Here is a 26,793-nt window from a genome sequence, read left to right on the forward strand (position 1 = left end):
ACGGCTGGGTTGTCGCACCTTAAAGATATAGTTCATTTAAAAATGAAAATTCTGTCATCATTTATTCACCCTGAAGTGGTTCCAAACTTTTATGAGTTTCCTTCTTCTGTTGAAGAATGCTAAAAACCTGTAACCATTGACTTCTATAGACTTCCATAGTAGGAAAAACAAACACTATGAAAGTCCATGGTTTCTAGCTTTAATCCAAAAATATCTTCTTTTGTTTTCCACCGAAGCAAGAAACTCCTAAAGGTGTTTCTGTTGTTCTAGTGTATTATTACATTGCGTTAAGAGAGAAAACCCTGTCTAACTGTATATTCTATTGTTGCCCATTTCTGTTTGTTCACGTTATCCGTCTGCTATTTATATCAATCCGTTTATCTATTTCATTCATTTGTCCCAATGTTACGAGGCCTGAACAAAGAGGACAGTTAAGTAGGCCACGTGACAGAGATTTTGCAACATGTTGGACTACTCTTGTCTATAAATTAGGTGAGGGGCGAGCACCACCCCTTGTACTTTTGGATAGGTAGAGTAGGATAGTTAGGATACAGGGAAGACCTCTTCGTGTGTTTATTTGCTTTGTTTTCATTTATTTGGATGGATTGATGTTTATGAAGAGTTAGACATTGTTTGGGTTTTGTTCTTTTCTTTTCTTAAGCGCCTTCTGCCAGTTTTATTTTGTTTCTTGTTTTCCCCCATCTTTGTGCTTGTCCCAATATTGTACATATTGCAAATAGTATATTTTGCCTTACTTTCTTTTTGATTAATTCATTGTTTTGCACTTCATTCACTGTATAAGTCGACATGTCGACATAAATGTACATTTATTTATTTATTTACTTAATTATTTAATTATTTATTTATTTACTTACTTACTAACTTACTTGCTTGCTTGCTTACTTACTTATTTTGTACTTTGAATGTCAAACCTCATTCCCCTGGACTAATATCAGGGGTTTGTAACAATAATCAATTCAGGGTGAGTAAATAATGAGTCACTTTTCCTTTTTGGGTGAATCTCTTTAAGGTGAGATACTGCATGTAAAAAAATTTAGATTTTGAGCTTTTTGGTTCAAAGAAAAGAAAACCTTCCACAAATAAAAATTGTGTCACCATTTAAACACCCTGATGTAGTTTCAAACCTGTAAGGATTTCTTTATTCTGTTGAACGCTGACCTCCATAGTAGGAAAAACAAATACTATTGTTACTGGTCAATGGTTACAGGTTTTTTACATATAAAAAATGGTATTATAATTCTTAGTTATTGACCCTTTGAGTCCCCATGAGTTTATAAAAACAAGTACACATACACACTAGTAAAGATGTCTTAAAGGGGACTTCCTATAAACGTATATACAGACGTTACACAAGCTGAATATCCTATCCCCCACCCAAAAGACTACCCCTAATACGAAAAATTCAGCATTTTTACATTTTCTAAATATTTAATTCTACGTGATTTATGAGCCATTTTTCTCATGGGGACAAAAAAATGTCTCTAGAAGGTCATAATTTACTGGTATTGCTATACTTGTGGGGACATTTGAAAAGGAGAAAGTCATTCAAAGTGTTTCTGCTGATTGCTTTTTATGAAGTTTGATTATAAAAAATAGATTTTTTTCCATTAGAGGCTGGCTATATTCACACACTGTTGCCACACAACTGTGTTTAAACCCTTTATAAAAGTGTTTTTGCATAATGAAGCAATATCCATGTGTCCCATAGAAAGCCTTTGTTTCAAACACACACACACATACACGGACCACACAATATGACACCTCTCATTCATACACCCCTCCTCAAGAAAAAGCCCTGAAGGTGAAGGTCACGTCATTTATTTGCGTTTGCAGTAAACAGGTCTGAGGCAGACTGATAGGGCAAGGTTATTATCCTGAAGAGCACAGCTCTGATTGATCGCTCGGCTCTCGGTCTGCTCTGCGCTGGGAGGACGTACCGAGTGGCCGCTCTTCTATTATGCTGTTGCTCATAGCAGGAGGAGAGAATCAGGACAGTTGGAGTCCGCTCTCTGCTGGAGGCGTCTGATCAGAAGCCTCATTATGCCTCACCTATGGAGAAGCGGTCATTTGACTGTAGTCTCTTCACTGACACAGAGAGGGGTTTCTTAAAGGGACACTTCACTCAAAAATAAGTCTATAAAGCATCGTTCACACTATCAGCGACTTTATAGATGCTTTTCACCATGGGTGGTGGCTGTAGGCGCTAGTGGGCGTTACCGAGGTTGCTTAGGTAATATTTATGAATGAGTTCCACTGAGTTTTCCTGCCACTGAAAGTAAACATTATGAAGGGCAAACACTGAATATAAATGGAATCAACACAAAACATGCTTATTTAAGAAGATAAACCAGAAAAACACACGTGCTCTGTCATTGTGGTTATGTATCCGTGGCAAACGTCAGTCTGTGTAGGTCTACATCACAGAGAATACAACCAGCTGTGCTGGTGCAGGAGCTGGCAGATGATCATGTGATCTAATGAAAATTATCATATGCATTTGTTTATGTGGCAAAACTGTGTTTTTCACCAAAAAGGCCCATACTGACTCCAAAAGCAGATACTAGTGAGATCAAGACCTAGTGTGTGAACTTTGGGGGTTTTACGATGTGGTCACATGTTGATTGGTCAGTTTTCAAAGTCTCATTATTTGGGCTTTGGTCACATGGTCAAGAAAGATACAAAATAGCTGTTCAACTTTGCTCTGGCTCTCTTTTCCTGCCCTGCATCTCTCCTGCTCTGCTTCTCTTCTGCTCTGGAGGCTTCTTCTTTGGCTCTACTGCTATCAGGCTCTCTTTAAGGCCTACTTACTGCTCTTTGTCTCTCTCTCCCTCCCCTGTCTCTCATTTTCTCCCTGGTACCTTTATTTTACATTTAAGCTGGGCAAAATTAATATCATATGTTTTAATCATTTCATGTTTTATCATTTTACACAGTTATTTTATAACTTTTTCAGTAACCATAAAGAATTATTGTCATTAAATAATTTCATTTTTAAGTATGTTAAACTGTATGAACTGGTTCACAGTAGTATACTGTTTTTATTTGTTAAATAGAAATCATTATTAAGGATTTTGGATTCTTTGATGAATAAAAACCAAACAAAGCAATATCTTCAACATTTTTGTAAAGTAAAACACTCGGAATGCCCCAAATGATTCACATCAATTAAATAAAGTCAATTAAAAAGCAGAGAAAGCCATGCATTTTATTGTATTGGAAAACAAGAACTAAACCTTCTGTCTTATCCCTTTAAGCCTGCTGTGAGCTACAGAGTGTTCGCACTGTTCACTCTTTTTTTTTCTCTCAGCTTGCCAGACATGCAATTTTCTGCTGAGTCCACCTTAGTACCCAAAGCCTTCTTGCCATCCTTCTGAAATTAGCCCACTGTAAGCCACAGCCATTTACACAGGAAAAAACATATGGAGGCATGTTAGAGGATAAGCCTGCCAGATGACAGCAGGCGGTGCTGGCGGAAAGATATAAAGGAGACAGAGAAAGCGAGAGAAGAGAGAGAGAGAGAGCTCAGTGAGTGAGTTCAACTCTGAGTTACCTCATCTCAAGCCAGATCTTTTAGCACAAGCTTGTGTGTATGAGGGTCAGAGGACATCTCAGAGAAGACAGCGGCCCATAAAGATCCACGTCCAGCATTTCTCACATATATCTGAACTTTACAAGACTCTGCTGGATAATGCACTGAGAAACTTTTACCGCTGTAAATGTCCTTTAAGGAACAGTTCACTCCAAATGGAAGATTCTATCTTCATTTACTGAGGGATTTTTGTATGCGGCTGTTGAACGCAAAATCATTCAAGCCACAAGCAATGGCCAGGGGCTGTCAAAACTTCAAAAAAGGGGCACAACAAAAGAGGTCATTATCAACTGTGCACTATATTTCATCTATTGTAGTCATTAAATAGTGAATAATACACCAAAAGTTGCTATAATCAAACACTCAATGTACAGTACGCAAATGTCATGTTGTAATGTTTTTTTAATATGGATACTTGTGAATATTATATAAATTACCAGCAAGTTGGGATTTTAAACATTTTGATAACACTTTAGTTTAGGTCACAATTTGAGCTATTACTACTGGCTTATTACCTGCCTATAAGATATTAACCATTCATCTGTAGTTATAAAATATGATCTTATTTTGCATCCCTAATGCTACGTAAAACCTAAACCCAACTTCTACCTTACTAACTGTCAGTGATGGGAATAACCAGCCAGATCTCACGAGGAAACGTAAGTATTTTGCGTTTTGACAGTTTAGAGGCTAATTTGTACAAATTGAATGAGTTGAGTCGTATGAAAATGTACGATTTTAAAAAGGGGGCGTGGCACTCAACCCCACCTCTAAGCCCAACTGTCATTGGGTGATGAGCAAATCGTACTAAAGTGTACAAATGAAATCGTACAAATTTACACTAATTAGCCGCTAAATCAAAAAGTTACGAATTGCCATGAGACTCCATTGGAATATCGGCACTATAAATGAATGACATAACTAATGGTGATATTTTTTTCAGTAACAAGTAATCAAATTAAATACTGTTTCCCCCATTACAAGGCAGTTACCGTTACTGACACAATAAAATGCGCGTTACTATAATTTTGATCACTGAAGCGGTTTTCATGCAAGCAGAGTCTTTCTTAATCATTGGACCTCTCTTTCTCTGGGGTGTGTGTACTGTATGTGTGTGATCGGGGCTGGGGCGGGACATATAACCAACCAGTGACGATGATTGGCCTGTCTGTGAACATGGTGTAACTGAGAACATAGTGGCTGGCTTAGATAGAGTCAATTTCCATTGTTTGCCAATCAGAAGCAGAGAAGTGCGGGCGTTCACAAACAAGCACTCGCAAAGTCAGTTTCACACACCAACTGCCAGGAGCCAGATGATGGCAAATATAACAAATGTAAAGGAAGCGTTTGCAAACTTTAAATATGAACACTACTTTTCTCTTATTGAGGTGAAAGGCAGGGATATTTATGTATCGTGCAACTAAAGCCCAGGAAATTTCTGCGTCGGTGGCAAGTAAATCTAAACTAATGAAGCACCTCAAGTCTTGTGGTCTGTGCAATAAATACTTGAAGTTCTAAACCATCTATTATTTTTATTGTGCAACTATAGTAATGATAATATGTAATGATAATATTTATAATGCTATGCTGAATTTGATAATTATCTCTCACATTTTTTTAAAGTAATGCAATAACCTCCTAGGGCCTACAGGCATACAGTGTCATCCTGCAACTGTTTTACAGCATATGAAATGTCCCAAAAAAAAAATAGTTTTTACTCTCTGATAGTCAAAGCAAAAAAAAAAAAAACATTTTATGTTAAATACGCAATTAAAACATTCAGGAAAAAGTATTTTATGTAAATTCAGACCACGAGTCCACATATATAGACATACTTTTTCTCTAAAAGTACATCATATCAAAAGATGATACTTAGATTTTTATTCTAATAAGGGTTCAATAAGCCCAAAGAGCAAAGAGAAGTAAAAAAAATTGCATGTAAAAAAACACCTTGGGCCTTAAGAGGATGGTTACTTTCCATGGTAATTAGTTACTTTTATAACAGTCTTATTTAGTTACTAACTCTATCACAGTACTATTTATGAGAAGTAACTAGTAGCTATAACGAATTACTCTTGAAGGAACATGCCCAACGCTATTAACTATTTATTAACAGGGAATTAGAAGTTTATTGAGCTAGTGGTGTTAATTAATGGATTGCTAATACTGTGAATTTTGACCTAAAATAAAGTGTTACCCACATTTTCTTCTAAGATATACTTTTAATCACAAAAACACTTTTTTTACTTAAATTGTTGTCAATCCCTAACTTCAGAACACATAAAATATTCAGAATGGGTGGTATAGACAACTTTTATGATGGATTTAAACTGACTTAAACAGAAATCATTTTAAAAACAAGACAGAAACTCTAAGCAATATTTATTTTTGCTCTAGCTTTGCAAGTTCTACAAAGAAAATGTAAAATATTTTGTTAAAAATTTGTTTTTGGGACAACATGTGTAAAAAAAAAAAAATTGTGAAGTATACCTTTAAGAGCTAAAGCTAGTGGATTTAACGGATAATCGGTAGAAACTCCAAACTTCCACTGAAACATCTGCTCCGAGAAAACGCACTGCCAAAAAATGATTGGCAGAGATTCGGTTGTTAAGTGAGGTCTGTTCACTGTCTAATGAGAGCTCCATGAAGAGAGAGCAAGCAGAGAATAATGCACATGTTGGCAAGTGTATCAAATATTCGGTGTGTGTGTTTTGTCAACTATACGACTGCATAGAACATGGTTTCAGCCTTGCATATGCGAAACAGCATCACATGACCTGAGCATGCTCAACTGCCCAGGGAACACCGTACAAAAATGATAGATATTCAGTTCAAATCCCCACAAACAAATGAGTAAAACTCTGGATCCAGCACCCACGCTGTTTGTTGTGTGTGTATATGTGTGTATGAGTGAAGATAAATCACACACACGCACACACACACTCAGCGGGGCCATGCCAGGGCGCAGAAAAGCAGAAAAGGGCCCTGCAGTCTACCTGTGATGGCAGTGGTTCCCAGCATGGGGGAAGATTAATGCCGGCACTCTGGAGCAGAGCAAACATCCCGAGCTTAATAAGGTACAAACAATTGCTTCCATTTTGTTTGCTATCAAGGGAAAAACTAAACTCAGGCTGCTGAGGTGTATTTTTTCATTCTCAAATGTGGACTAGAAAAGTTGCAGCCGACTTGAGGACTCGCTGTACATGTTCAACAACTTCAAAAACCACAGCGCTCACATCCAGGCGAGAGGTCTTCCTTTTTCTTAAGTGCGCCCATTATATGCACCTGAATGCTTCGGAATCGAGTCGATGTGTTTGTGTGCGCTACGGTGCGGACGAACAGCCTCACCTCCACTCCTTGCACTTTAAGCTTCATGTGATCCTCCCGCGTGGTCTTCCCATCTTTCCTTTTTTTCCAGCAGTAGCCGTCCTTTCTGTACTTCACCTTCTTTCTATTGTAAAGGATCATCGACCCATTCTGTGGCCTAGATCCAGAAGTGAGGGAAATGGTAAGAGAAGGGGTGGATGGAAGGAAGGAAGAAAGAAAAGAGATGGGGTGGGGAGGGAAGGGAGAGGAAGAGAAATTTTTAGTGCTGAGGGACTCATTCGGCAGAAGAACACAAAGAAGGCTGACTCAAAGCAGAGAGAGAGAGGGAGAAGCTGAGCTGCACTGAGTAACACCTCACACAGATGCATAGGGCTGTTTATGGACATACAGAATTAAAAAGGAAGCATTTAAGGTGCCACAGAATGGCTTTTAAAAGCATATTACCTCTTAAAGGTGACCAAGAATTGAATCATAAATTTACATATGCCTGAAAGAATCTGCAACTTGTTTGACATTTTTATAATTAGAGGAATTTAAGTCTGAAAGTTTTTGCTTGTTTTTAGTTCTTTGGTTTGGAGTCAGTACGTTTTTTTAAGAGAAATAAATACTTTTATTTAGCAAATAACAAAATTTTCATTCATTATTTATTTATTTATTTATTATTATTATTATTATTATTTTTTTTTTTGCTGTTATACAGAGAGGGGCATAAAGGAAAGTCCAGACCTAAAAAACAGCTGAAGATGAAGCAGAAACAAGTAGAAGTATTATTGATACACATTCAAGCTAATACACAGCAAAAAAAATATATATACATATGATCAATTAGTCCTGATAGCATATGTTTATAGGTCATTGTAACTTAACAAACTTAATTGTGTTCTACTTTGATTTGATATGTTACACAAGCTATTTTAAGTCAGTTTAACATAATAATGTAGAAGTTCAATGAACTCATAAGGTTAATTTAGTTCAGCTTAAAAATGTAAGGAAATGAGTAAGTTATAATTTAACAGCATATTATTTAAAACTGTAGTAACAGTTTTTAAAACTGGGTTACATTTCACAAAATAGGTACATGACTGAGAACCTCCTAAACCTATGATTAATAATCATTCAAAATCCAACACAAATGCACTTTTGAATAAAATTGTGATTTTCTTTCTTTTTTATTGTTGCTTTTTAATGAAACTTGCGCGCATTCAACTGTTGACAGAATGTATAAAGCCAAAAAAAAACTTTCTTTCTTTTTTAGCAGATGTCTATTTTCTTTTGATATATTTTGTGTTCAAATATTCATACAAGAACATATACTTGGACATGAAATTTTCTTCATACATTCATTTTCCTTTGGCTTAGTCCCTTTATTTACCAGGGGTCACCACAGCAGAATGAACTGCCAACTTATCCAGCAAATGTTTGCCATCTAACCAGGCTGGGACTTCTTGCTGTGAGGTGACAGTGCTAACCACTGAGCCACTGTGTCACCCCATTGAATTTTATTATTATTTTTTATTTTTTTAAGTTTCGTCACCTTGGAATTAAGGTTCTTTCTGTGTTTTGAGTAATTTCGAGATATTGAGCTTCAAAATATTTGCATTCCACATAGATAACAGTATGTGTTTGTTTTTAAATAAAAAGTTTTTAAATGTAAAAAACTTATGAAAAAAACATCCCATAATGTTAATAAGCTGTCATTTAATAAGAATATGTCAATAACTCAATTTTGACAAAAATGTCAGATAGAACCTTATAATTTTAAGGTGACGGTTGGTGCTTATGGGTCATTAAAAAAAAAAAAAAAAAACACAGGTAGGAAAAGTAAAATGTAACAAAAGTGACAAGAGTATCAAATTCATGAAAAAGCACAATTATAATGTTCATTTACATTTCAAAACCATGTTGTTCTTTTGAACATTTCGTTCATCAAAGCAAATCAAAATTTCCATACATATACATTCAACACAGCCCTTTTTTGAATATTGAAATAAAAAAACAACTCCAAACATTTTTCATTTTTTTTAAAGAAAATTATTCTGTTCATCAAGGCAGCATTCATTAAATGTAAATTTAAAATATAATATTTATAAAAAATTTAAATAACTGCTTTTCTATTGTATGTAGTTTCAAATGAAAGTATTACCCCAGTTATTATTTATCTTATTACTATTACTATTAACAATAATAATAATAATAATAATAATAATAATAATAATAATAATAATAATAATAATAATAATAATAATAATAATTCATATTAAAGTGATTTCTGAAGGATCATGTGATTCTGAAGACTGGAGTAATGAAGCTAAAAATGAATCTTTAAAATCACTGGAAATTTTTTTTAATTAAATTATAAATTAATTTTAAACAGTTCTTTTCTAGTGCAATAACATTTCACAATTTTACAATTTGTACTGAATTTTTGATTAAATAAATGTAGTCTTGGTGAGCAGGAGAAGCTTATTTTAAAATATTTGACAGGTAGTGAATATATTTCCATATGCATTACAGTTAACTGACATAAATTACAACAAAAAATGGTTGAAAGCAATGTGGCTTTTTGTTTATAATAACCTGCACTTTATTAATGAAAAGTTACTGCTTTAATTGTGTACGATTATTAAAAGTGTTACAAAAACAACCTTTATAAGAATAATGTTTACCAATAATCTATTCAGTAAAATTAAAACCACAGTAAATAATCTCTGTAAAATAGTAAATGGAGCTCCAGGAAGGTGTATTATGTGAACCAACCGACAAAGAGCTATTTTGTCCTTTTTTTTTTCCTATTCCCCCTTGTATGTACACTTATGTAGCCTTTCTAAAATGTTCAAATAGGGTCAATTTTCCATTCGCGCCAGCTTTAAACATACCGCAACTCAGCTTTGTTTATCAAGAGCGAGGGAGAAATCAGTATATTTCATTTAGACCTACGACCAACAGCTCCTCTTTGCTGATGCAAATGAGCAGCGGATCACGTCCTGTGGGGAAAACACGCGCGAGAACATTCTCAACTTTCCATTCATAATTCATTCTCACTTTACCATCCCACTGCCCTCTGGTTGATAATGATACCGCGTACGTATCTGAAGAGCTCCCAGCTCGCTTCTCTTTATGACAGTACACATGTTTCCCAACAACTAATAACTGCAGAGCGAGGAAACACATTCACACATCCCAGCTCGTTCGTTTGCACACACACACACACGCACACACGTCTGCGAGGGCATGCATGCTCAGTAAAAAGCTACAGGCACACGCATTAAGGTGCATCTATGGCTGGCAGAGTCTGGCGAGGTCCCAAGAGGCTGCAGTTTTGTAGCGTGCGAGTTGGGAGTGTGGGAGTTCAGGCGCTTCAGCAAAGTCTCAGCCATGAAACCAGCTGCTGTTAGCGTCTGTTAGCCAGCCATCACTTTACCCCAGCAAGCCAGCAAACATATTATACTCCTTTCTCACACACATGCACACACACCTACTCCCCATGTATCCTCTCTGGAAAGCGCAAGTCATTGTCTGCTCCGCATTGTCTTGTTTATTGTATCATTTCTTTCTGGCGCAGATTTATTTATAATACTGCATACATCAGTTTGCAGCTCAGCTCATGGGGCGTCTTGTTTATCTTGCAATTGCTCATCAATCATTTCCGGGGACGAGTCTCGGGGGCTGATGGGGCCCATGTCTCCCTGCACTGTGGCCCCTGACAGCACCTTTTAATTAGAGATGCCAGTCAAAATCCGTCATGCAAGATCCTCTATCGTTCTCCCTCAACCGATTTGTCAAGTGCCATGGGTAGTTGCTGCCATCTTGCCTTTTTTTTTCCTTATAAAACCACAATTTGTCATGTGCTGACCTTACCGCTAATTAATTCTGCTACTAATCCCATCTCCTATCTCTCGGTCTTTGTTTCCCATTCTATCATGTCATCTTCATCCTGACGCCGCTTTCATTCAACGCGCTGGGCTCTTCTGTGTGAATGTCATTCTGAAAGACTTCCTGCTGCATCGCATTCATTCTCCCTCTCCCGGTTTTCTCTGTGAGCTTGGGACCATGTCGGCGCTGTTTAAGTCATTAATCTGCTCGCTGTGATGCCTGCTGTGGGATTGAGCCTGAGATACAAGGATAGGAAGTGGAATGGAAGGCGCTGGAGAAAAAGAGTTCGCACGTCGAGTTTCAATAGCCTAGTCAGATTTCACTCCACAGACAACAAACACGTATATTAGCATATACTTCATGTAGGTTGTATTGTGTCACAGCAGGGCGCATGTTCAAGGAAAGTGTGCTTTCATCTCTTTCGCATTATTGTTAAATTGTTCTTTCTATATGCACATGACTGGTTTCTGAAAGCCAGTGGATACTGGAAATTATTTTTTCAACATTTTTGAAAGAAATTTTCCCATGTCAATTCAGGGAAAGATTGAATTTTGTTGTTTTTGCTGCAGAATGTTTATTGTTCTTGTTGTTTTTTATTGTACATTTGCACTTTAAAAATATGGCTGTGATTTTAACAATAAACAACTGTAAAAAATGCTACAGTAAAAATTTGTAACCTAGTTAAGGGCAAGATTCCTTAATATACACTACCTGACAAAAGTCTTGTCGCTTATCTAAGTTTTAGGAACAACAAATAATAACTTGACTTCTAGTTGATCATTCGGTATCAGAAGTGGCTTATATGAAAGGCAAAGGGCTTTAGACTATGCTTACTTTACCAAATTAAAACATGATCTTGCCTTGAATTTTAATTATTTTATTGGGAAAGTAAGGTCTGACTTTGCTTAGACATAAGTCTTGTCAAAATTATGTATGTCTTGTTAATATTGTATAAGACTCCCGTGAACTTGGAGGACTGCATCCATACATCGTCTGCAATGTCTCAAATAACTTATTAATGAAGTCATCTGAAATGGCAAAGAAAGCATTCTTGCAGGACTTCCAGAGTTTAGCAAGATTCTTTGGATTCATTTTCAATGCTTCCTTCATCTTACCCCAGACATGCTCAATAATGTTTAAACTGGTGACTGGGCTGGCCAATCCTGGAGCACCTTGACCTTCTTTGCTTTCAGAAACTTTGATGTGGAGGCTGAAATATGAAAATGAGCACTATCCTGCTGAAGAATTTGCCCTCTCCTGTGGTTTGTAATGTAATGGGCAGCATAGATGTTTTGATACCTCAGGCTGTAGATGTTGCCATCCACTCAGCAGATCTCTTGCACGCCTCCATACTGAATGTAACTCTAAACCATGATATTTCCTTCATCTAAACTGACTGAATTTTGTGAGAATCTTGGTTTAATACAGGTTCCAAGAGGTTTCCAACTGATCAACTAGAAGTCAAGTTATTATTTGTTGCTCTTACAATTGGGATCTATTTTCCTTTTATGTTTTGTTGACATTCCTATGGTTATTGTTTAGTATGTAAAAGTTAAAGAATACTTTTTTTCTTATTAGAATAATTCTTTGCTTGTGGAAAGTGCTGTTTGTGATTTGTTCACCAAGACTTTCTCATTCCTACATTTATTTGGTTGTGTTTTTGTCTGTGTAACAAAGGTATGTGTAGATGCTAGTACTTCATGGTGTACAACACTGGTGTATTAAAACTATACATTTATACAAAAGTTTATAGAAAAGATATGCATTTCTTTTACAGTTTCTACAGTATTTCTAAAAATTAAATTCTGCTGAAATAGTTTTGTACACATTTTATTGTTTTTTAACATTGTACTATTGTGCTTTCTTATAGACTTTGATGTGATGACATTTCAGTTAAAATCAATGTCCACACCAGATGTGACAACTACAAGATGCAATAAAATCGTTGAAAAAAATCACAGCCAATGAAAAGCAAGTATGCACAGGCTCTCTCCCTCTCTCTCTCGTTCTCTGCAATTGCATTTTCGATTAAAAAAAAAAGATTATAAATACAAATTCAGAATATACATACTAAATCAATGATACCGTCTTTGTCATGGAATGCACTTTTTATTTTTACATTTAATAAATTCTTCAGTCATGTTTCATGTAACTTGATTTTAAGATCCGAAATAAATGATCCATTTGCATTTGTATGATTCTGAACGTCACACCAAAGCACTTTCAAACTCACATTGGACAATTTTAACATTAAATTAAGCATGATACATGAGATGATGTCATTTTGCATGTTGCAAAGTCATGTCACAGTTGGTTAGAACATGCTGTAAGGTAGGTTGAATGTTGATTGCCAATAAAATGTTGGTGCAGGTTTTAGTGTAATTTGTATTAAATTTATCTTATTACTGTAGGAATATAAAAGACAGTATCACACTTTGAACAAACCAGAAATATTAAGCATTTAGTGGTAAAATGTAGGAAATAAACATACAAATTATCCACGAAGACGATCTAGCTGGGTTAAATGCAAAACACATTTTGTTTGTACTGCCTTTTACTCAAAACCAAGAAATACAGCACATTCCAACCGACAGTGAGTGTTTGCTAAGACGCTGGACATTCTGAATGGACCTACAGAGCGAAACAACAAACAACAGCATCTTATAATGGATCCTTGTCTTACACAAGGATGAATAAAGATTCAGGGCCGCCTCAAACTTGTGGAATTGGGGTGAGACTGGCACGTTAAAGGTCTCAGTACCTTACTTATCAGCAAAGAGCACAAGTTACCCCGTGTTGCTTTTATCCACTCAAAGACCTTTCTAATGCACCACTTATCAATTTGAGGGAGCTGATGGATCACACTAGCATTTTTTTTGTGGGGGGGTTTGGGGGGGGGGGGGGGGGGGCTTAAGACCTGCCTGTGGGTCCTGCCTGTGCGATTTCTGCCTCACCCTCCGTGTACATAAGCCATTCAATTATACTTATCAGAATTATACATATTTATTTGTTGCAGGGAAATGCCAAGTACTCTGTTATCAAAGCACCACGACAGGAAGCCATGTGTCTCAGAGGCCTAAATGCGACAGATTAATATGGAAATGCAGCAAGACTTTATTCAGAACAACTTACTGTGTCTCGACAGGTTAACAGAGAGAAAAATAATCCTTCAATCTGTGCTTGGACTTAAGTAGAATCTCAAGAGAACCTTCATTAACCAAAGCTAATAGCACTCGCATATTTAGGGGTCATGAACTTTTTTGTTCTACAACACACATACACATGTTTTGTTGGTTTGTGAGGACTTTCCTCACCTTTTTTTGGTGCAGGAAAAGTTGCAAATTCATTAATTCATTAATTTTTCTTCAGCTTAGTCCCTTATTTATCAGAAGTTGCCACACAGGAATGAACCGCTAACTTTTCCGGCACATGTTTTTACACATGGATGGCCTTCCAGCCGCAACCTATCACTGGTAAACACTCATACACCCTCACATTCACACACTTATACACTACACCCATTTTAGTTCATCCAATTCATCTATATAGCACGTCAATGTGGTAATGTCATTGGGCTATGAAAATTACCTGCTTGTAACTATTTTATAACTGTAACAAGAGGCATTTCAATGATAACTTTACATTAAAACACCTACCATAGGATTATTTATTAATATGTGGATCTTTTTGGATTCTCAGAAGCAACGGAAATTAAAAATGTAAAACAGTAAATACAGTTAAAACCATTGTTATTGTACAACGCATGTCTTTGGACTGTGGGGGAAACCGGAGCACCCAGAGAAAACCTACGCGAACACAGAGAGAACTCGCAAACTCCACAAAGAAATGCCAACTGTCCCAGCCGGGGCTCGAACCAGCAACCTTCTTGCTGTGAGACGATATTGTGCTGCCCAATGTTGCCAATTTTTAATATGAAATTTGTTTAACTACGATTTATTACAGAGTTTCTAATTACGAGGACAACGTACACATCCTAATAAACAACCTCAACATTATAATACCAAGCCATACTCATGTCATTATATAACTCAGAACTCACCAAATTATCCAAAACCAGCACAAACACACACACATACAGTAGAAGTCTGAATTATTAGCCCCCTTTGAATTTTTTTTCTTTTTTAAATATTTGCCAAATGATGTTTAACAGGGCAAGAAAATTTTCACAGTATGTCTGATATTTTTTTTTTCTGGAGAAACACCTATTTGTTTTATTTCGGCTAGAATAAAAGCAGTTAATATTTCTTTAAACACCATTTTAAAGACAAAATTATTAGCCCCTTTAAGCTATATATTTGTTTTGATAGTATACAGAACAAACCATTATATGTAATGTAAATGTAATGTAATATGTATTTATATAGCGCATTTATTGTGTATGGCCGTACACCCAAAGTGCTTCACAATCATGTGGGGGGTCTCTCCTCACCACCACCAGTGTGCAGCATCCACTTGGATGATGCGACGGCTGCCACAGGACAACGACGCCAGTGCGCTCACCACACACTAGCTATTGGTGGAGTGGAGAGACAGTGATAGAGCCAATTCGGTGGAAGGGGATGATTGGGAGGCCATGATCGTAAGGGCCGATAGAGGGACTTTGGCCAGGACACCGGGGTTACACCCCTGCTCTTTCACAAGAAGTGCCATGGGATTTTTTTTTAATGACCACAGAGAGTCAGGACCTCGGTTTAACGTCTCATCCGAAAGACGGCGCCCACTGACAGTGTAGTGTCCCCTTCACTTTTACTGGGGCATTAGGACTCACACAGACCACAGGTTGAGCGCCCCCTGCTGGCCTCACTAACACCACTTCCAACAGCAACCTAGTGTCCCCTAGTGGTCTCCCATCCAGGTTATTGTTATACAATTAATTAATTACCATTACCTGCCTAGTTAACTTAATTAACCTAGTCAAGCCTTTAAATGTCTCTTTAAGCTGTATAGAAGTGTCTTAAAAAATATCTAGTCAAATATTATTTACTGTCATCATGGCAAAGATAAAAAAAATCAGTTATTAGAAAAGAGTTATTAAACTATTATGTTTAAAAAATGTGTTGAAAAAATCTTCTCTCTGTTGAACAGAAATTGGGGAAAAAAATAAACAGGGGGTCTAATAACTCAAGGCGGCTAATAATTCGGACTTCAGCTGTATATGGAAAGTGCCTTTCCTGTTCATTCCCCACTACAGAACCAATAAAATCGGACAAGAAATAAATCAATAAACATATAGAAATTAAATGTAGTAACTTATTCTGGATATGAATAAGTGTCAAATAAGAATTAAGTTATAAATAAAGGCAATAAATGAATACAGAAATAAAAGAACACTGTAACAACAACAACAACATAAGTTTAATACTTGTATATAAATAAAATATACTTGCTACTCTGAAAAAATATCCTTGGTAGGATTTATGAAGACTACAGTGAACAGAAACACTGAAATTAGTTTTGGGACAACACAAGTACTTTAGGAATTGCATCGCAAAAATAAAACCGTGAAATTCTGTTTCTAAACGCCACTTAGTTTGATGTGTTTTGAGCACTGCAATACACATTTTGAACAGCACACCTATTGTTTTATCATTTGAAATCCCAAAACTTATATTTCGGGAAATGTTTGGCTCGAAAAACTATGCCTGTGCTATATCTTAGTGAAAAATAAATGCCACTTGGTTTGATATTTTCTTCCCTAATGGAATGACATTCATACATTTTTAAGTGTGGCTTAAGCCTCCAAATACGTTTTGGGGCTGCTATAGCTCCGAGCATTCAGCATAACATACCCTCAAGTCATAATGACAGCCTGAGGAAGAGGGATGCATCACAACCTTCCACACACACAGATAGAGAGATAGATAGATAGAGAGAGAGAGAGAGAGAGAGAGAGAGAGAGAGAGAGAGAGGGAGAGAGAGAGAGGGAGAGTGTCAAGAATGGATGCAGACGTTAATACCATGTCTAGATCAGTTCCACTTGCATAAATGTAAACTTTGGATCTGTTTTAAAAAAGATTATAATGGATTCATGTTTAAATGTTAAGACAATGAGTACATTCAAATAAAGTTAATAGTTCTAATGAGGGTGATGAAATGTCTTTTTTAACATAAAGAGTCGGGTGACAACGAGATGAGCCTCCAAATGTAATTTCTTTAATAACTTAGTCAGGTAGGCAATGATCAAACAAGAGCCAACAAATACATGAGAGTAATCTAAAATCGTAGTCGTTATCACAGGCAAAATGGTCGATACGGTTGACAAACGAGAAAACAAGCAAAAGATCAAAAGCACAGCAAGACAAGACACGAGAACGCTAACAAATGTTACAACAAACAACAAGACTCAGCAGTGTGTGTGTGAAAATGAGAGGTGTCTATACTCCACGTAATTATTGATTATGAGTTTCAGCTGTGTGTGTGAGTGTCTGAATTATTGTCAGCTGTAGCAGGTGTTGATTGGCACACAGTATCATGGTAGTTGTAGTTCATGTGATGACAGATGTGTACTGTAGTTCTCCAGAGATCTGTAAAGATTAGATCACCGGTGATCTTAAAGATTTATTTATTTAGTTTTTACAAACACGCAAAGCATAATAATTAAATTTGAATGTTTCAAACTGAAAATGAAATGTCAAATCATGATTAAATATTCATTCAGCATTAAAAAACAACACCATGCTTACAGTATTCTAACTCACAAAATATATATTTAAAATAATAAAAATAATCATACTACATTTTAGGCAAGGTAAGTTTATTTATATAGCAAATTTCATACACAATGGTAATTCAAAGTGCTAGAAATAAACAAGTATCAAGAAGAAAAGAAACAAGAACATTTAATGCATGAAAAGTAATTAAAAACGGATTAAAATGTGTTAAAACTGATTATAAAAGAATGTAAAAGGAAATAAAGACATTATAGTGGGATCTTTTGGACGTAGCACAGTGCACATTTAGAAAAGGCACAGCTAAACAGAAGTGTCTCAAGTCTTGTTTTGAATGTACCTAATGTTAGAGCATATCTGATCATTCCTAAAAGCTGATTCCAGCAGCAGGGGGCACTGTAGATGAAGGCTGATTCACTCTGCTTTGAATGAACTCTTGCAATTTCTAATTTACTTGATCCTAAAGATCTGAGTGATCTGTTAGGTTTGTATTCAGTGAGCATATCTGTAATGTACTGAGATCCTAGGCCAGTTAGTGATTGAAGACAAGTAGTAATACTTTAAAAACTATTCTAAATGTAACTAGGAGCCAGTGCAAGGACATTTGATATGGTTTTAAAGCAGATCACTAGCTAGACCGAAGTAGTTAAATGGATAAAGGCAATGTATATGAATTTCAAGTGATTATTATTTTAAGGCTGCACTGTGATCTTTAAATAGAGACTTTATTATGTCATCAAATGGTTCTTGTTTTAAATATGCCTGACAAGAATCATAAACTTTTGTTACACTGATTGAAATGTTAGTGTATTTCATCATGGTAAATGTGTCAATAACATTGTTCATAAAAACCTTTTTGTATTAAATGTTATTAGGGTACAATCGATTGAACAAGTGGTGTTTAAACATTTATTAAGTTGTTGTAAATAAATGCTGCTCTTTTAAACTTTCTACCCTGTAAATGTAAAAAGTTCTTGCTTTTCTAGTAATCTTAACTTACATCAATCAAACTGACCGAAAATATTAGGATAAACTTTGTATAAGACTCAGACTCAACTTTATTATCCCATTTAGGGAAACTAAAATTGCAGCAAGGTGCTGTAACACAGGCGAAGTTCCATGTACATATTAATAAAATATTACCCCACAACATACAATACATGACATGGTAGCTGCATCTACCCCCCCTCTGAACTCATTTAATGACCTAATGGCCACCATTATAAAAGAATTTCTAACTCTATTTGTGGAACTTTAAAATGACGTCCTGATGGCAACAGCTGAAACACAGAGTACAACGGGTGATCCGGGGTGCATAGGATACGCTGAGCTCTCATTAAAACACCAGTATGGTAAATTATCGTTGGACCAGTTTGGTTAAAACCAAAGATCTTGCCTGCCACCTTCACCAGGCTACTCAACCTGTTCTTGTTTAACACACTCAGTTTACTGTACCTACTATGTAGAAAGATAAAACAGATTCAATAAATTGTTTGTAAAACAATGTCATCATAGAGGAAAAAACCTGAAACGATCTAAGTTTCCTCAGAAAAAAATAGTCTTTGTTGGACTTTTTTTATAGACAGCCTGAGTGTTAGGTTGAAATGTCAACATATTGTCAATAACAAACCCTAGATATTTATGTGTGTTCACAATTTCAGTGTCCAAGCCTTTAATATTTGTTATGCTGGGGGTAGAAGAAGCCTTCCTCTTATCACTCTATCTGCGTCCCAAATCGCATACTTATGCACTATTCTACGCCATTTTGTAGTATAAATAGTGTAAGTAGTGTGTTCACACTGAAAACTCTAAAAATAATAAGTGCACTTTAATACCCGAATGATGCACTCATTCAGCCGCTAAAATGAAGTGTGTAATGATGGACACTAACGGACGCACATGTTGAATAACTTTATTTATTTTGGATGGTGAAGGCAAAATTCTCCTACGACAGTGATTATAGCGCCTCCCGATGGTGAATGCGGCAATACTCACGGCAGGTATTATTTGATAATTCGGTCGTTTTTTTGACTGATTTGGCGACCGTCAAACGTCATCAGGGAAACGGTTTAAATTTCTGCTTAGTAAAAAAACATTTTTTTTGCCATTTTGTGCCATTTGGGACACCACTACATACATATACTATCCTGTTGAGTGTGTAAGTGCATAAGTACATAGTGCATGAGTGCATAGTGTATAGTGTGCCATTTGGGACGCAGCTCATGTCTTTAGTTTTATTTACATTCAAGTGGAGAGAAAATCTTTCACACCAGGAAGTAAATTATTCCAAAACAGGACAATGCCTCAAATCCTAATCTTGGAGGAGACTTACAATTACTGAATCAGCAGCGTATTTTAAGATAAAATACCACTTAAAAAATGTAGTTGAAACCTGATTAACTTATTTAAATAAGTTAAAGCATACTAAAATATTTGTTGTCTTGCCTTTGTTTTAGTGTACTCATCAATGAATCCTAAAAGAATAAAATAATTACAATCACAAAAGTAAATCACATTTCTATTTATTCATCTATTTAAACAGAACATATGTGTGTTTAAATTGTAATAATATTTTACAATGCTTCAGATTTGACTGTTGTTTAGATCAAATAATCACAGTCTTGACCAGAATAAAATGCATAAAGGTAAAGGCAATAATACAATAAAGGACAACTCATTAAAAAATTGCAGACCCCAAACTTTTGAACGCTAGCACATAATAATGAAAATCTTGATGATGTGCAGATAAGCAGACGGAGCCATCAGGAAGTGATGTATGCATAAATATAAAGCTCTCACAGGCCTGAGATTGAAATACATACATCTGCATGAATGCATATCTCCCTGATGTTAAACAGCACTTTCACATACGTATTCACCTTCACCTCAACACACGCTAGAATCTCAACTTGCATGTACTGTGTGCTTTGTTTATACCACGGCCTCAACTGCATATTCTCAAAATCCCACAATAGGAATGCTGGGAAGGCAATGTTACTCAGTGAAGGCTGAATCTGACCTCTCTGGCAAGTCAGTTGAAGCGTTCTACCTCTCCCTTCCATATCTGATTGCCTGAAAAGTGATGTCCGTCCCTTCCAGCACAAAACAGATGTTCTAGGCCTGGTTATCAGGATGGGAAAAAGCCGAGACAATTTAAAAAGAATATAAATTACAGTGATTCGCACAATGTCTCGGCCCTCCTAGACCTATGGGGCAGGATAAGAGATGGCGGAGGGAAGGCGCTTTTATCTGTGCTCAAACAGCCATGCAGAAGCAGAGTTCAGCTGAACAACTGTCACTGATGATGCAGACGCTGATAATCACACCTGAGACAGAGAGAGCGAGATGCAGACTGATAGAGGCAATAGAAGGCAACATGTAGTCATGACATCACAGGTACTATATTGAGCAATAGCCTGATTTATACTTCTGCATTGAGTGATCGCTGTAACCCACAACGCATACTTTGCACGTACTCTAGCAGACGCCACTGTGAGCATAAATACTTCTGCATCTGTTCATGTTTGTCTACAACAGTTCTTTCAAAATGTGAGTAGGCATTTTTCACCAAAATACCAATGCACTCACAGGCCACTTTATAAGGTACACCTGTCCAACTGCTCGTTTACAAATATCTTATCAGCCAAATCACATGAAAGCAACTCATTGTATTAAGACATGTAGACATGGTTAAGACGGTCTGCTGCAGTTTAAACCAAGCATCAGAATGGGGAAGAAAGGTGATTTAGGTGACTTTAAATGTGGCATGGTTGATGGTGCCAAGCAAGCTGGTCTGAGTATTTTAGAAACTGCTGAGCTACTGGGATTTACACGCACAACTATCTCTAGGGTTTATAAAGAATGTTCCTCATCTTCTGATGGCTAGTTCCAGCAGGATCCAGCATCCAGCACAAATAATCTCAGACTGATTTCTTAAAAATGACAATGAGTTCACTGTGCTCAAATGGCCTCCACAATCACCAGATCTCAATCCAATAGGGCACCTTTGGGATGTGGTGGAACGGGGGATGTGAGTGATGCTATCATGTCAATATGAAAATCTCTGAGGAATATTTCCAGTACCTTGTTGTATCTATGTCACGAAGGATTAAGGCAGTTCTGAAGGCAAAAAGGAGCGAACCCGGTACTAGTAAGGTGTACCTAATAAAGTGGACGGTGAGTGTACCTGTCTCAGCATAAGTTTGTCTGCAGTTTCTGGATGAAACAAATGATATGGATAACATTATTGATGGATAAAGGATCGTTTTGACATGGTTCTTCGTGCAGCACTGAATAACAACCACAAATCAACCTAAATGCAACTGTAATTGAATGAATTCACCTCGCCTGCTTACTACTGTAAGATGACTTTTCTGGCATGGTCACTTTGCTTTGTAACTTGTACAGTGCCATACTTAAGATGTGGAGTGAAGAGGGGCGAATGACTAGGTTTCAGAAACCAGGCAAAAAAAATGTGAAATTGTGGTAAAAACAATACAGCTGCGATGCAGTTTTCTCTTCTTTTTTTGCTTTAGAAAACACTATTGTTTGGGTTTAGGGATTCATTTACTAATGAGTAACTAGTTAAAAAAGCTTATACAGTACATCTATATTTGTTTTATACTATAGTAGATGTTTAGTATCAAACTGTCATTTTTGTAGTCAATTATGCAATGCAATGGGGTTCCTAACTCCCCCATAAAATAGTTTTCAATTTATATTAATGTATTTTCCCTGTTCTTTGATATTTAAAGAATTTTCTCTTTAACTCATATTTAGAATCAGCTCATTCGTCCCTGAGCTGATTATTGAGGAACATATTTTGATCTCTCTGAAAAGAAAATGAATGGTACTTTAAGCGTACTTCCATATCCAAGGCCTGTTGAAAAAGTGTCCAGGCACTGTTGCGCTCTCTCAGCGACGGGGCTACACGGTTTTCCGTTCATTGGTGCATGGTGTTAGTGAGCAGGCCTGCTGGGCTGCTCTCTCTGTTGAGGAATGACACTGCTGTAGCCAGCTTTAATTAAAGCTTTTGAAGAGCAGGCAGGCGTGCATGAATAAATCACAGAATAGGTTGGCATCAAAGCGTTGGTCGATGTGGCTTGGGAGGCTGTGTCTGTGTGGGGCTGGCGCTACATTGGCCTCATTCTTCAAACTTGCCTCTCTCACCCTGTCCAGCACCTCCCACGGGGGAACCAAATTCATTTCTCTCGACTGTTTCGCAAAATGTTCTCCAAGCAATCTCCATCTCAGAGGACAATTGACATGGGTACACATTTAAAAATAATATCGAAACAATTACGTTACCGACAATAATCAATGAATTGAAAAAAACAGCCCTGCTGCTGACAGAAATGAACATGCAGGTGACTCTTTTTGTACATTACTGCTTTTTTTTTTAAATTCAAACTAGTGCTTTGCATTACTTTTTAAACACACAGTTTCTTTATAATTAAGTGCACTAAATTAACATGTTAAACTGACAGCCCTAAACCTCATTTTGTGTTATTATATTTCTGTCCCCCAAATGCACCGAACGAGCTCAGTATTATTTGTTAATTTTAATGAACTGAGACTACGTGTTTTTTCGGCGGTGATTTCAGTGTTTATAGCTGGTGGGTTTCTTGTAAATGAGATCTATCTGCTTTTCTCTTCTGCTCCAAGCGTGCTGTTTTCCGTCTGATTTCCTGCAGCCGCTACTTATTATGACATTTGGTGAAGAGGATACTTTGTACTATCAATAAAACATGGGTGTGCGGGAATTGCTTACTGCCTAATTTCGTGTAGCAGCTCGCAAATATCGAAACCCTCCAGAGCTTTTCTTGCACTCCTGCTAAAAATAGCCTTGCAATTAAATCTAAAACTGCCACGGCAGTGGAACGCACACTGGTATAGGCTCGAATTTTACCACCATTTCTGTGGTGCTGATCTGATTATGCATAAGACTGCTTAGTAATGAGCAAAATACACATTCGCATAGACTTCCAAACTCAGTTCATTTTCTGCTGCTTTTCCAGTGGACATGTTATACATTATCACCACATGCACAATTACCAAGATTTCCTCCAGGAATATCTACAACAGGAAGTGGAGCGGTCTGTGAGTCACTGTGCCAATTGCTTATCCTCAAATGACATCAGGGATGTTATTAGCGGAACTAGACTCTTTATTTTTTCTTTTCCATTTTCAGATTGTTTTCAGTATTTGCAGAAGAAAATAGTGCTTGCATGGCAGCAACCAAAAGACATTAAAGAACATGATTTCTGCTGGACATGCACGACAATAAACAACATTATATGCCCGTGCAAGTGTAACGATTGGTAATGGTTGTTAAATAAATTCACAAAAATGAAAACACACGTTTGCAAATCAGTGTTAGAAAATCAATTGCAAATCAATATCAATACAATTGCTCATTGTAATGATGTCAACACTTTCAGTATATAAATTTTGAACAGAGTTGGCTGTAATGCATTCCACAGTAGCAAGTTACTGCAATCTACTTACATTTTTTGAGGAAATCAGCAATGTAACAAAATACATTTTAAATTTGTGTAACTTGATTATAGTGAAGTCAATGCAATTTCAGTTGCAACGTCAGTTAATAAGCATGCACTTTTAAATTGCTGGAGAACACAAGTTGAAATGGCTGCTGACGAGAGTGGCTGCTTCCTTAAGTGGAAATACAGACATTACTTTTTATTTCATTGAGCGTAAAAACTAAAATATTACTGTGAAATGCAGTCTATATCCAGTCTCTAACAAACTTTCGACTGCTTTTAACTTGACCAGCAACTTGTTTAAGCACTTGAATTTCTACGACAATAGTCATTACCCAAAAACATGCAAACCCTACTCAGCCTAAACAGGGTAAATTGCATTTTTGTAAAGGATCGGGAGAGAAGATATTTTCTGAATGTGAAAAGGAGCATAGCAGCTTATGAGGCCGTTCACAAATTGCGTCTTTTTACCTGCGCAGCTTCGTTATTTCCAAAAGAGGCATGTGGCTTGCGCATGCATATTACGAGCGTATATTCTGCATATATTCGCATTTTCCAGGCACACCAGTTGAAAACACAACAAGAACTGACCAATCAGCCACATACTTTGCATGGAATATACACATTTCAGTAGACTAATTACCTCAAACATACACAGAACACCCAAACACTGCAGTGCTTTTTATATGGATGTTAACAGTTACAGGTATCTAGATTTCTTCTAAATGTACTTTTTGTGTTAAAAAAGACAAACAGATTTGGAACAAATGAATGATGAGAATGTTTGGGTAAAATCTTTAACTCTTTTAAATATGTTTAGAAGCTCTCTCAAGCTGCAGTGATCAACCCATTGCAATATTTTTCAGTGAATATTAAATTACTGAAAGAGCTGCAGTTTATTTTGTATGTTTTAAAAGTAACTTCAAAGTAAAGAGATTAGTAATCTGATTACTTTTTACATTAAGTAATTAGTAATGTAATCAGATTGCAATTTTGCAGTAGTAGTCAGTAATTTGTAATCGATTACCTTTTTAAAGCAACTTACCCAGCACTGACATTGAACATTCTCAGCTACAGAGGTCAATAGAATGCTTCACTCATTAATTGTACAATTCCTGAAAAGTAAAGCATTATCTATAAAATAGCTCAAATTAATAAACAAAAGAGGTGAAAGACAACAAACCAGAAAAAATACAAGCAGAGAAAAAAAAGTCGAAGGGAAGATGAAGAATACTAATACAGTATGACAAAGATAATAACTAGTTTTCAACTACAATGTTATGTACTACACAATGTTTTTAGGGTCAAAAAATGTAAACTTTTTAATAATTAGTTTTAAACAGCATTGCCTGTGTGTCATGAAAATCATGGCACAAGTCAAGCACAAGTACGAACAAAACAACAATGCTGGATTTTATAACTGTATTTGTGTATGGATAAAGTGTTTCTGATGCAGTGTTTATTTACAAAACAGCTGGCATACACAATGCAAAAAAAAAAAAAAAAAACTTGTTTTTGCAGATCTGTGTGAATGGCAATCATTTGACACCCAACAACAGGATTGTTATTTTTCTTTCAAAATTTTTTTGAACATAATAATTGTATAAATATACCCTAAAATATTTTTTTTAAAGATAAAAGGGAAACAAGAAACAATTAGAATACAATTGAAAAAAAAAACAAATAAAGGTAAAGCAGAAGCATACTAGAATCAAATGTTTTAAAAATTATTATTACACTATGCTGTTGAGCAAACACTGCATCTATACAGTAGTGAAAGAAATCAAACAGGTTGCTAAAGTAAACTTGTAAAATTGCAGCCTTGGCTAAAGATATCCCAGACTTTGTCTCAGACTTTCTCAACATTACTGATGACAGAACAAACAGTTCTTTGGCCTCCGAGAAGATCAAGTGTCAAACTAGGCTTTATGGATCACCTGAGCAAGGCCTTCACTCACGCACCTAAAGCTGTGTCCATTTCACACTGTTGACCAGAGCCATCGATCCCTCACCCTACACATTCAGACAGCCAAATACTGATGGCCAAGTGATTCATCTGTAATGCAGCACTGCAAGAAAACCAAGGTGAAGAAAGAGAAAGAAAGAAAAGCAAAGCAAAGCAACACAAAGAAAAGAAAAGAAAAGAAAAGAAAAGAAAAGAAAAGAAAAGAAAAGAAAAGAAAAGAAAAGAAAAGAAAAGAAATGCGTGTGGATTGGTGTGCTCAAGTGAGTGTGGTGGTCTATAAAAGACTGTAGATATGGTGCGTTTCTGTCTGGGGTCTAAGGTCATCTGGAGAAGCTACAGATGAGTTGTATCTCTGTCTGGGTGCTAGAGCGAATCAAAGAGTCTATCTCACCTTTCACCTATCAATCACGCCCTTCTGCACAGCCCACAAGAGATGCACACTTAATTGGAGATCAGGGATCAACGCTCAGTCAGGGGTGTCTCACAACTCACTTGTGCACAAACAAACAGACACACACATAACACACATTCGCTCACTCACTGGGAACATTGCGGGATTGTTTCGTAAGAACAAAAGCCCTGTTTTCAAGGATGAACTGATAGAAATCACCATGAGAATTACAGAGAGAATGAGGGAGAGACAGAAACATGGTGAACTCTTTTGTAAAACCCTGAATTAGCAGAAAATAATGTAATGACTGATTATTATTATTTTCAAAAATTGTCCTCGCTTTTGTGACTCTTTAAATTATTACATAACAATGGTGTATTCAACATCAGTTACGCATTCTTCATATATTTGCTTCACAATGCACTTCTTTTTACTTA

The 26,793-nt window shown here is 36.4% G+C and overlaps 1 protein-coding gene and 1 long non-coding RNA gene across 42 annotated transcripts in view; one reads left to right on the forward strand and one right to left on the reverse strand.

Annotated features, from left to right (window-relative positions):
- camta1a (calmodulin binding transcription activator 1a) overlaps positions 1 to 26,793 on the reverse strand; it is a 641,759-nt gene that overhangs the window by 289,310 nt on the left and 325,656 nt on the right. For 31 of the 41 annotated variants that reach the window (XR_015523743.1, XM_087307395.1, XM_087307380.1 and 28 more), the window contains one exon: positions 6,959 to 7,094. The exons of the other annotated variants lie outside the window; for them this stretch is intronic. Coding sequence is in view for 30 of the 31 variants with exons in the window: in XM_087307395.1 (XP_087163521.1) it covers positions 6,959 to 7,094 (136 nt within the window). In the remaining variant the exon portion in view is untranslated. The remainder of the gene's footprint in view (positions 1 to 6,958; positions 7,095 to 26,793) is intronic. 41 annotated transcript variants of the gene reach the window in all.
- Positions 19,223 to 26,793, forward strand: part of LOC147838244 (uncharacterized) — a 96,562-nt gene continuing 88,991 nt past the window's right edge. Inside the window, exon 1 of the long non-coding RNA XR_015523750.1 lies at positions 19,223 to 19,723. This is a non-coding gene — a long non-coding RNA (uncharacterized LOC147838244). The remainder of the gene's footprint in view (positions 19,724 to 26,793) is intronic.

The sequence above is a fragment of the Danio rerio genome, chromosome 23 (assembly GCF_052040795.2).
Source record: "Danio rerio strain M-AB ecotype USA chromosome 23, GRCz13ab, whole genome shotgun sequence".
Lineage (NCBI taxonomy): Eukaryota > Metazoa > Chordata > Actinopteri > Cypriniformes > Danionidae > Danio > Danio rerio.